Genomic DNA, 12,972 nt, shown 5'->3' on the forward strand with positions numbered 1-12,972 from the left:
CTCAGTCGGTTGAGCGTCCGACTTCGGCTCAGGTCATGATCTCGCGGTCCGTGAGTTCAAGCCCCACGTCAGGCTCTGTGCTGACTGCTCAGAGCCTGGAGCCTGTTTCAGATTCTGTGTCTCCCTCTCTCTCTGACCCTCCCCCGTTCATGCTCTATCTCTCTCTGTCTCAAAAATAAATAAACGTTAATAAAATACTTACTCCATTCTTGAAAAAAGAAATATGGTTTCTGTGGGGCACCTGGCTGGCTCAGTCAGTAGAGCATACAACCCTTGATCTGGGGGTTGTAGGTTTGAGCCCCACATTGGGTGTAATAAAGATTACTTAAAATCCCCCCCAAAACTTAAAAATAGAAATACTGTTTCTAATTTATTATTTTAATAGTTTACATAATAATATCTATGCAATAACAGAATTACTTTTCATTTTTGAAAGTTTTCTTATACCATATGGTATTGAAAAATAATTATAGTGCCCTTAATTATCTCCGTACTTGCTTCCTCACTATATCTGAGGATGTATATCCAGAGTATATCTGACTGCACCAAGCAAGAGATTAAGTTTTATGAATATGCAATGACAGTGTATCTGTACTGCAAAGTTAAATCAAAACCTTGTATTAACTTCTTCTGTATTGATGTTTACCATGACATTATTTTTAAAAGCCAAAACCTAAGGAATTTAAATATCCAAAAATAGGGAATAGTGAAATAATTTACACTACAGTACATCCATTAGGTGACATATTATACAGTAATAAATATAATAAAATTTATTTTTTATTTTTCAAAACACTGCAGTATTTAAAAAATTATGTAAGAAAATGCTCATGTTAAACAGGATATAAAACTGCATATATAATATGACTCTAACTATTAAAAATACATTTATATGTATTAAAATATCTGACAGCATGGTTTGTACCCACCCAAGGACACACACACACAATATCTGACAGCAAATACAATAAGAGAGGAAGACCACTTACCTTTTTTTTTTTTAATGTTTATTCATTTTTGAAAGACAGAGACAGAGCACAAGCAGGGGTGGGGCGGAGAGAGAGGGGGACACAGAATCTGAAGCAGGGTCCAGGCTCTGAGGTGTCAGCACAGAGCCTGACATGGGGCTCGAACTCACAAGCTAAGAGATCATGACCTGAGCTGAAGTCGGACGCTCAACCGACTGAGCCACCCAGGCGCCCCAAGACCACTTAACTTCTTATCTGAGGGACCATACATAGTTTTATAATCAAAAAAGTTAAAAATATTTTTTAAGAAATTTAAAGAAAACACATTAGATGTAGTATAATTTTTTTTTAATTTTTTTTTTCAACGTTTTTATTTATTTTTTTTTTGGGACAGAGAGAGACAGAGCATGAACGGGGGAGGGGCAGAGAGAGAGGGAGACACAGAATCGGAAACAGGCTCCAGGCTCCAAGCCATCCGCCCAGAGCCCGACGTGGGGCTCGAACTCACGGACCGCGAGATCGTGACCTGGCTGAAGTCGGACGCTTAACCGACTGCGCCACCCAGGCGCCCCAGATGTAGTATAATTTTATAAATATTTATTGGGAGCTAAATAACTGTGTAAATTGTGGATCAAGACATAGTATGTCTACTGACTGTTTTCATTTTCACCCTTGACTTCATATTTTGAGTATATTTACTGCTATTATGCACTAAAACGGGGAAAATGTATAGTAAACCTTTATTAATTCAGAAGTTAGAATAATTTTTACATAAACTGAAGGTATCCATAACAAAATAGCCAAAAAAATGTTTAAAATATTTGAACTATTTTTAAAAACTTTTATCTTAGAAATACCAATTTATAAGTAATAAAATAATTACAAATATTCTTATCAGTACATTCGGGTAGGTTCTCCTAGGCATCTCTATGCTATAATTTTTTACCCTATTTCTAGTATTATATATGCTACAGGATACAATCTAAATTTTCACCTAATTCTTAGACAATATTGAGAATTAGTCTCCTAAACTCTCATTTGTTGAAAAGTTACCAATTAAGAGATTTATATAATGTTTTTATTAAGCAGTTTGCCTAAAATTCAGGTACCTAAAATTAAAAACATTGATTTTTTAAATGTTACTTTCTACTCTTTCAGACCAATTTTTACCATTTACCTCAAAACTAGTAACCATTTACTCTATTTTGGGATCACAATCACACTGTAGATTGAAAATATATTCAACTGATAAACAAAAGAAGTCAAATTCCTTATGTAAAAACTTTCAAAATAGATCTTCTGTGTGTGTGTATATATATGTATAAATATCTTTTTTTTTTTTTTTTTTTTTTTTTTAAATAGACTCCATGCCCAATGCAGGGCTTGAACTCTCGACCCTGAGATCAAGAGTCACAAGCTCTACCAACTGAACCAGCCAGGAGCCCCTATAAATATCTTTTTTTGATCCAATTTAAAAATTTGTTGAGTAGTGCCCAGAGAATGAAATAAAATCTATAAATATTCTCAAGTCATTCAATCATTCAATAAATAAAATGATTAACTTTTCAGTCCCATTAATTTCTTATTAGTTTAAAAGACTACTAGTTCAAACATCTATTGTTGTACGTTCAATCTGAACTTCTTGACACAATCACTCAGTTCTTGAACTGCAGAGTGCTCCATTAAACAGGTATTTCTTTCCTGGAAATGAGCTAGGAGATGATTATGACACTTGTCTGGAACCCCAGAAACATCCTAAATAGACAACTTTCTCTTGAAAATAAGCAAAAGGATTATTATGACACTTTCTTGGCATCCCAGAAACATCATTATACCTAAATATGCTAACTTCTGTCTTAATGTGTTCTAGCCCAGTGTATACACATTGATTGGAAAGGAGAAATAGTACCCTTGTTCCCTTCTTTAAATGTGGAAAAAGGAGCAGCCGCACATACTCACACACATCAATGGCTCCTCAGTCATCCTCCCCAAATACTTCTTTTTTTGTTGATCATTTCCAGCAATGATAATAGGCATTTGCTACCACAGAAAAGTGACATTGAAAAAAGCAAGATATTTTTATTAGGTATGTAAATTTAGAGATTCTATAATTCAAAACCAGAGAACTACTTTTTCCCAAGGGGTAAATCCAAGAACTGGCCTTTATTCTTCCTTTAAGACAGTTAAAACCATGAGGAAATAAATCTGTTAGTCCAGTATTTTCATAAAAGTTATATAGGATTTGTCAATATAGTATGTAAAAATCTACTGTAGTAACATGCACAAAGAATTAAATTTAGGATAAGTGATGTGGTATATATGATCAAGTCTCTTAAGAATTGCTCACTAAATTCAGCACTGCCAGCAGTGGCAATAAGCTATCCTGATCCTTCTCCTGAATGCTGGTTTTTGGCCTTGCCCTTACCTAAAAACTGCCACTGAAGCAGCAGCCAAAGTGTACAGTTTCCCCACAAGGACAGGGAGGACTACAAGTACGGAGACAACAGGGCCAGAATGATCAATTCTGGGAATAAGAATTCTAGCCTTCACTGCAGAATCTTGTGTTCATTTTAAAGAAAATTGTGTTGCACTAGCTAACCTAACCTAGCATTACTATCTCATTAACACCTGAGTTATACAATTAATTTTCTAAGAAACTTACCCCCAAAGAATTTGCTTCAATACAAGTCTGAACCCCTGTACATCCATAAGCCAATTCTTCAGTAATTAAACAAGCATCAAAAATTCCAAGTCCAAGACCTCCTGTAGTATCAAAATGTTTTAAGGCCCATTATAATGTGTAGTATTATCTCATCAGAAATAAAGGTGAACTATTTTAATTTTTTTTTAATGTTTATTTATTTTTGACAGAGAGAGCACAAGCTGGGGAGGGGCAGAGAGAGAGGGAGACACAGAATCTGAAACAGGCTCCAGGCTCTGAGCTGTTGGCACAGAGCCCAGCGAGGGGCTCGAACTCACAAACCATGAGATCATGCCCTGAGCCAAAGTTGGATGCTTAACTGACTGAGCCATCCAGGAGCCCCAAAGGTGAACTATTTTAATTAACAAGAAACTAAAAAAGTGTTCTGGTTAGCACAGTAACAAATTATATTTATTCAAAATAAGTTTTAAATATTTCAAAAAATTTTCTATTTGTAATCTGCACCTGTCTTCCTGTTTCAACTGGATTTTGTAAAAACTTGATTCAACTGTGCCAAAACTTTGGCTCTTTTAGCTGAAGGAGTGACAACCTCACAGGAAAACAAAGTCTTAACAATATGTAAAATCAAATGTAGAATTAATTGCAACAAACTGACCAACTCTAGAGAGAAATTACCAACGTTTAGGGATAAAGTTATAGTTGAAACCAGTTTAAAAAAGGAAAAATGCCTCTAGGTATTAGTACAAGGTTTCTAAAAGCAGGCAAATACTGAAGTCTAAAGAGAAAGATAAAGGCAAAAAGCCCTTTATCATAAATGACTTACATAAATGGCAACTAATATTTGAAAGACTAAGTAGAGTTTTGCAATTTTTTTTCCTATTCATATACATTCTAGGATTAAAAATGTGAACAAAGTGGGGCTCCTGGGTGGCTCAGTCGGTTAAGCATTGACTCTTGATTTTGGCTCAGGTCATGATCTCAAGGTTCATGAATTCAAGCCCCTTATCAGGCTCACGCTGACAGTGGGGAGCCTGCTGGGGATTCTCACTCTCTGCCCTTCCCCCACTAACTCGCTCGAGCGCGTAACCTCTGTCTCTCTCTCTTTCTCACAAAATAAATAATCTTAAAAAACAATGAGAACAGAGGCCCCTGGGTGGCTCAGTCAGTTAAGCATCTGACTTCAGCTCAGGTCATGATCTCGCAGTTAGTGAGTTTGAGCCCCGCAATGGGCTCAGTGCTGACAGCTCAGAGCCTGGAGCCTACTTGGGATTCTGTGTCTCCCCCTCTCCCTCTGCCCCTCCCCCACTTGTGCTCTGTCTCTCTGTCTCTCAAAATTAATAAATAAATGTTAAAAATAAATAAATAAAATGTAAAAAAATGTGTACAAACTTACCACAACTCCCTGGAATGTGTGTATTCATTAAACCAAGTTCCCATGCTTTTTTAATTAGGGGCACAGGGTACTAAAAGGAAAGAGAAAGGTAAAGAAAAAAAAAAGTTACATTACAATCTAGATAGTTCAATTGTATAATCTTATAAAAATGTAAAAAAAAACTTTTTTCTCCTTAAAATGCACATAACTACCTCGCCAGTTTTATCATACTCTGCAGCAACTGGGATTACTTCTTCCCTGGCAAATTTACGAGCAGTAGCTTGAAACTCTTTCTGCTGTTCAGTGAGCTCTAAAAGAAAGTCATTTAGAAAACATTAAAATAAGACAATGAGCTGAGGAAAAAAGTCCTATGATATTAGTATGTAAAAATTTATAATGGAGTCTTTAATCCTTGATTAACCAGAAAGTCCACAAATAAACCACAAAGACCACAATGCACTTTCAGACTAGCAAGATTTCATTGTATAATATAAACAAATTTATGTCAACACAAGTACCAAAGGAGGTAGGTTAAGATTTCTAGCTTTTACCAAGGGGTAACAGACATAAACTCATTTTTCTCTTCCAATTGGTGAGGGTAAAAAAAAATTTGTTTTTACTTATTACTAGTTCCTAGCAGATTTACCAAACGTTTACTAACACTAAAATGAAACTAATATGTAAGACATGCTCTGATCTCAAGAATCAGTCTAGGGAGATGAGACATGTTCGGTGAGACCATAAACCAGCAAAACTTGTTCCAAAATGTAAGGGTTAAATTGTAGTGTTAGGGCTAACCTGTAGCCTTGAGAAATAACAGCTTTGTTTTAACACAGTAGGTTAAGAGATAACAGCCTTATCCTATCATCAATCAAGGGAACAAAAGTTCAAGGAAAATCAACTGGATTAGTGTTTGATTAGATTGTGGCAAGGGCATGTCTGAACTGTTTCCAACCCCATCTGGGAACTATTTCTTTGTTCTGTTTCCAGGTGAAGATAAGACGATGTGGTAGGCTATAAAAACTCTGTATCCTGGCTGTTCCAGGCCGACTCTGATCAAGAGTGTCAGTCCCAATCACTCGGCCTTACCTCTCACTGCAATATACTTTGTTGTGACTGTCACTGGTGCCCGTAGCATTCTGTTTCAGGAGTTGTGTGGATGCAACACAAAGTATCATGTAAGAATCCGAACACTATAATTTCAAATTTTACTCTTCCTTTAAACTGAGATAATTTGAGGTTATAAAATTAGCACAAAGCAACTAGTAAAATGTGGGACTGTTTCTCAAAAGTTAACAATAACATAAAACTCTAATTCAATTACATAAAATATGAGGTTCTGTTATAAAATTAATGGAGTGAATAAGGTGGCTGGACTGAGGACTGGAGCCAGTCATTTGCATTTTTTTCCTTTTTTTTTTTTTCTATGTAATTTTTTTTCCAGGCATAGAATTCACTGATTATTCACTTACATACAATACCTAGTACTCATTAAAACAAGTCCCCTTCTTAATACCCATCACCCATCTGGCCCATCTCCCAGCCACCTCCCTCCAACAACCCTCAGTTTGTTCCCCATCATTAAGAGTCTGTGGTTTGTTTCCCTCTCTTCCCTTTTTTTCCCCCTTCCCATATTCATTTTTTTAAATCCACACTGTTACAGGGTTTTAATGTGATTGCATCCAACATCAAAGGATAGGTAAGATTCAAAAGAGATAGAGGGTATTTGGGGCAAGAAAAATAAGAGCAAAAGCAAAGAGATAAGAATGAGCAAACATGCTCAAGACTATAATCATTTGTATAGGGATGTGAGAAATAAAATGTAAAAGACATGAGAATTTTGGTGTTGAATCGAATAGCCTTAAAATCAAATCTTTCATTTTATAGATAAGGAAACAAAAGCCCAGAATGAGGAAATGATAGCCCCACAGTCTTACAATGAGTTAGCAGTTAAAGTATACATAAGAGTTTCAGTCACTGTTCTGTACATCACAATTTTTTTTTTTAAGTTTATTTACTTTGATGGGGGTGGGACAGAGGGAGGGAGACAGAGAATCTGGAGTGGGCTCTGTGCTGTCAGGGCTCAATCCCTCCATCTTGAGATCACTGACCTGAGCCAAAATCAAGATTTGGACACTTAACTGACTGAGCCACCCCGGTGCCCCACAATTTACTTTTAACATTGGGGCCAGCAGATACTAAGGTTGTAGGTGAATAAAAAGAGAGGGAAGACAGAGACCTAGTTTGTATTATTTATTGAGAACCTACTTAAATACAGTCATGCTGTACTAGGGATTTTACATATATAATAATCTTAAAATAAATCCTGTGTTATAGACATTATCTCCATTTTATAAAAAACTGGATACAACTGCTCATAGACGTTATCTCTATTCCTTTTCTTAAGTTTCTCAGCCTCCCTCCTAAATACTATATCTATCTCATCCAGTTACCCAGCATACCACCACAGATTTCTCCTGCTGGTGTCTTGCTACTGACTATGAATCTGTATGTGACAAACTGAAACTAAATAGCACTTATACTTAACCTATGTTAATAACAGAGTAAGAAAGAAAACCCAGTGGCCCAAGCTCCTATCCTCACATGGCTTGAAATTTTTAATTCTAAAATATGTTATAAAGAAGCTAAAAATCTTAAAAAATAAAAAACAAAAACGGATAACCCTAGAGAGCTTTGAGTTTGTCATTTGTACCTGGTTAGGAGTTAGTTATCTGAGCTGCCTTTTACCTATTTTCTGAGATCAAGAAACCAAAGATAATGGATTTCAACTAAAAGAAAGGTAATAATTTTGAAGGAAGAAGCACTTTAGGAGACAATGGATGCTAAAAATAGCATCCATTTTTTTGCCTAGGGTCTTCATTTTAGAGAGGAAAGGGGAAGAGAAATCTTACTACTTTCCCTTCCAACACCACATGACTCCCTGATCCCAGACTTTAAACCTATCAATTGGCATCAAAACTGCAGTGCAGATACAGCAGGGCCAAAACAGGCTTTGGCTTATTAGCAGGAAGCTAGCACTGTGTATCTAAATGTTCAAAATATATTTTTTGCATTCAAATTTCTAACTTGAAGACTATCTGTATCAGTAAATTTGTTGTTTATTTAGGGCTACAAACTTAGGGAAAAGGGCACAGATATATATGTCTCCTGCTAACGCAGATCTATGTGTAGGATATTAGGCTGAAAAAGAAAAGGAGATCAGGAAGAATGGGTGTGACTGACTGAACAATCTGTGGATGGTCACTGGCTCTATTCATTACTAGACATTACTAAATGTTTACAAATACATATATTCCAGACAAATACATATACAGAGCTGCATATATACAACAACTATGTTTAAAATCAAAAGACAGAACAAAACATACCAAAATTAAATCCCAATCCTAGTTCACGTTGTACGGCAGCTTTTGTATGCTGTGATCTCCAGTCAGAACGAGAAAGACTTTTTAGGACCTGTAAAGGACAATTTTATTAAAATAAATTGGATGAATTAAACATCAAATAAAAGAATACTGACAATTACAAGTGAGTACAGCAACTTGTGTGATTTATATTCAATAAGTCATTACTTAAATGCCTTCAACTATAATTTGATTTGTATATTAAATAAGCCACATACCAGATGTCTGAACATGTATTGCAGAGATTTTTTTTAAGTGATGAAAATAAAACTAATCAATAGTATTAAAGTGGAGTGTCTCTAAGACAAAGAATAGTCAGGGGTAGTATCAGACTTAGGACCGCTTTTCTGGAAATCTCACATACAAGCTCTAGGACATCTGTGATTGAGAAGCTGGGGAGAGAGCAACAATAGGATGGTGTAGTCTATCAGCTTTGATACCCTGTCCCAGGTGAGCCTTGCAGGTATGCCTTTGGGAATTGTCCCTTGGAGGATTCCATTTTCTACTATTTAACAAAACAAATTAGCCTAAAACTAGTTCTATTTATTTTCTGCTGCTGTCTGTAAGCATTCTTAGAATATTCTAAGACACACTATGGCAGTCACCAGTTTTGTAAATAAGATTTTATTGGACCACCATGTCTATTGCTGCTTCTCCAGCATAGTTGTATAGTTGCCAGAAACCACATGGTCCACAAAGCCAAAAATATTTATTGTCTCTTTACAAAAAAATTTGCCAACCCTGTTCTAAACTATTAATAGGCTACTTTTCTTAATATCTGGAATATACTCATATTTCATCAAAAAAAGTATAATCAGATATACATGTATTATTCCTTTGCAATCCATTATACTCATGATAGTTGAATAAACATAAAAGTAATCATTTGCATTTATTTAAGTTAATGGAAAGCATACTAGAACTCCCAAGTATATGTTTGAGGACAACAAAATCACACAGTTTACGCTTCAAAGTATTTGATGGAAATATCCATAGGCAATTCTAATATTCCAAAGAAAAGAGAAACTGAACAATATACTAAAAGATTAAGAACTAAGGGGTGCTGGTATGCCTGGGTGTCTCAGTCGGTGAGGCATCCTACTTCGGCTCAGGTCATGATCTCATGGTTCATGAGTTCAAGCCCCATGTAGGGCTCTGTGCAGCACAGAGCCTGGATCCTGCTTCGGATTCTGTGTCTCTGTCTTTCTGTCTGTCTCTGTCTCTCTCTCTGCCCCACCCCCACTTGCACTCTGTCTCTCAAAAATGAATAAACATTTAAAAACAAAATAAAAAAAAAAAAGAATGGTGGAAAGCCTCGGTGGCTCAGTTGGTTAGGTATCCAACTCTTGGTTTCAGCTCAGGTCATGATCTCATAGTTCCTCAGTTTGAGCTCGGAGTCCAGCTCCAGTGTCAGCCTCAGAGCCTGCTTGGGATTCTCGCTCTCCCTCTCTCTCTCTGTCCCTCCCCTGCTTGGGCTCTCTCTCTCAAAATAAATAAATAAACTTAAAAAAAAAAAAAACTGAACTTACATTTTTCGAAATCTGTAAAAACAAACCGTCTATTTTGTAGATGACCACAGCTTACAAAGAGAATCATCTACATTTAACGTGACATTATGGATAGTCAAATATCGTGAATACCCTTTCAAAATAATAACACTTTATACAATTTTGAAAAGAATAATCAGAGTATAAAAATACATATTTTCTTTGCAATTTTCATTAAATTCATTTTGGCAGTAAAACATGGTTTCTCTAATGCTTACTGTTCAAACATCATAGATGAAACCTGTAGTTATTTACAGTCACATTCCACAATTAATTCACTGAATCTCCAAGTCAAGCCTAGGATTAAGGCACTATTTTTATTCCTATTTTGCCTATGAAGAAAGTGAGACTCAGAAAGGTCAAGTGAAATTGGACAAGGTCACTCTATTACATAGTAAAACCAGGATTCTAACTGTAGCATTTACTATAGAGAATCCATACCATCAACCACCTTGCTATCTGTTCTTTCAGTTTAAGTCTCCTATTCGGTTATTACAGTCTAAAAAGAAAAACATCCCACAAAAATCTGACCAAAAAACTTGGCTCTTCTAAGTGTGTGTTTACATACTACTGAACAAAAATTAGACCTCACAAAATAAGTAAGTCTGCTGAGACTTTAAATACAAAAATTATTAGTGGAGGGGCACCTGGATGGCCCAGTGGGTTGAGTGTCTACCTCTTGATTTCGGTTCAGGTCATGATCCCAGGGTTGTGGGATCAAGCCCCACATTGGGCTCTACCCTTGGTGTGGAGCCTGCTTGGGATTCTCTCTGTCTCTGCCCCTCTCCCCCCACTCGCTCTCGCTCTCTAAAATAAAATTGAAAAATTAAAAATGAAAATGAAATAAAAAAGAAAATTATTAATGGATTTAAAATAATTTATAAAAAGTTTACATATTATTTTTCAGGAAAATGTTATATAAAATATAAAAGTAGCTACACCCTGGGGACAATCCCCATCAATCTAATGATATAATAATGTTATCCATTTAGAGAGGTGGCTTAGTAGACAGAATATAGAAATTGTAGATTATTTGGATTTAGAATGGTTTGTGTCTAGACTCCCCAAGTATTTTTGAGACCCTGGACCAATTACAAACTTCCCTGTAGCTTCTTTTCAAACTTTGAAGATGAGGCTTTTCTTACTGGATAATTTGTTGAGATGATTAAAATAAGAACATGTCTTGGAAGCATAATGCCATATAAATACTGATTTTATTACTTTGGGATCTCTGCCCAGAACAATGGAATTCCAAATCTCCAAGAGATGGCCACCTCAGTCAAGATTCAATTCTGCAATAATAGCACAACTATGTATTTTTAAAACTATTTATGTATTTTTGAGAGAGAGAGAGAGAGCACAAGACAGTATTCGTGAGCAAGCAGGGGAGAGACGCAGAGGTGGGGTGTGGGGGGACGAGGAAGAAAGAGAGAGAGAATATCCCAAACAGGATGGAGCCCGATGCCAGGCTGGATCCTACAACCCTGGGATCATAACCTCGGCCAAAACTGAGTCCTAAATTCAGCCAACTGGGCCACCCAGGTGCCCTCCCAGCACAATTATAATTAAACGCTTTCGCCCATTTCTTAGGAACGTAAGAATCTTAAATTTTATGGGAGTTGTCAAAGATGAGATACAGCTGTGTAAGTTTTCTGGATCAGGTTTTTCTATATACCTTATTGGAGATTGAGAAATCGGGTCTTTTTTTTCTGGTGGTGAGTTAAAAATAATTTTTAAAATGCCCAGATTTCTGCCTTCAGAGCCCATTAATGTGTATAGCAATAACAAATATTGGGCAGCAATCCATTAGAATTATTATAAATTCTAAAGCTACTTTTTTGGGGGCCAAGAACATAACTTTCTTAACTCAATTATTAGACACATTAAGTACCCCAAGAAGCAGCTGCTCTACTTTCCTTTTCCGCCGTAACTTTGCAAGCACTCAAGATACGAGTATCTGAAATCTGCACTTTCTATCATGTTATCAATTGCATGATGGCATTTACTTTATGATTTCTTCTTGGGCTGGAGGCATAAAGCCAGTAGAGAGTTTTCTCAAAATATACTGCAAAAACATGGCCTTTGCTCGTTCTGAGATGCCTGCCCAATTTAGACACAGTTTACTTTCGGGAAAGGGTGAGATTCCTGGGGGGATTATACGGAGAGTTCCTAGGCCAGAGGGAAAATGAAGGACATTCCGAAAAATGACTGCCTACCAAGGAACCGACGAGTTGCGAAGATGATAGGGCAAAATTGAAAGCCCGGACTGGATAATAAGAGAAGAGGGTAAGCGTGAAAGCTAGGCGAGGATCCGGACTTGAGGCCCGCAGCCAACGGTGAGGTCAGGAAGGCCAAGGCGTCCGATAAGCTCTTTCCTCACCACAGCTTCCTACTCTCCCGGGGAAGCACCTCTTTTCGTCCCAAGCTTCCGCCCCCCCAGCCCCCTCCAAACGCCACAACCACCATTCCCCAACCCCACCGAGCCTTGCTGTCTCTCACCCCGCAGCATCGCCTAAACACCGCTGCCATGGTTGACTCTTGATCCTGCTGCTCGGTCTCCACTTCTCTGCGCAGCTCCGGGACTCTTAAGTGGTGCTCCAACCCAGAGGAGCGACACCCGTCTGGCCCCGCCCCCACCCTGGTCCCGCCCGCTGGTGTGGTTGTGGGTGGGGAGCGGGTAGCCTAAAAAGGGTACCGTGAAGGAAAAGGAGGATGGGGGTGGGGGGCTGCGTGCTCGCTGCGAGCCAGCGCGGACCAGTAGGATCTTGGGCGGTTTGGGAAAGAGTGTCTAACGACCTCCTTTGGCCGACATGTCCCGAGGGGTGGTCCCGGAAGAGGCTTCGCTTCCCTCGGGCCCACAGAGTTTCGGCAGCGCGACCTTTCGAGGACGCGGAAGCCTTGAAGGCTCTCCTAGCGGGGCTGGCGGCTGGAGCTGGAGGGTGGACCCGCGCCTAAGGAAGAGGAGCGAGTGCGGCGCGGGGCCTGTCGGGAATCTGAG

At 37.9% G+C, this 12,972-nt stretch overlaps 1 protein-coding gene across 1 annotated transcript in view; it reads right to left on the reverse strand.

The window, feature by feature from the left end:
- The window catches only part of ACADM (acyl-CoA dehydrogenase medium chain), a 32,828-nt gene extending 20,100 nt beyond the window's left edge, over positions 1–12,728 (reverse strand). The window contains exons 1-6 of the mRNA XM_047084155.1: positions 12,474–12,728; positions 8,392–8,479; positions 5,215–5,312; positions 5,024–5,093; positions 3,631–3,731; positions 2,928–3,008 (exon numbers count right to left, since the gene is read on the reverse strand). Of these exons, the coding sequence (XP_046940111.1) occupies positions 2,928–3,008; positions 3,631–3,731; positions 5,024–5,093; positions 5,215–5,312; positions 8,392–8,479; positions 12,474–12,503 (468 nt within the window). The 5' untranslated portion in view covers positions 12,504–12,728. The remainder of the gene's footprint in view (positions 1–2,927; positions 3,009–3,630; positions 3,732–5,023; positions 5,094–5,214; positions 5,313–8,391; positions 8,480–12,473) is intronic.
- Positions 12,729–12,972: the final 244 nt, after the last annotated feature.

This window comes from Lynx rufus, unplaced genomic scaffold, assembly GCF_022079265.1.
Source record: "Lynx rufus isolate CCGP_SWC_20201006 ecotype Redwood Valley unplaced genomic scaffold, mLynRuf1.p SCAF_2, whole genome shotgun sequence".
Classification (NCBI taxonomy): Eukaryota; Metazoa; Chordata; class Mammalia; order Carnivora; family Felidae; genus Lynx; species Lynx rufus.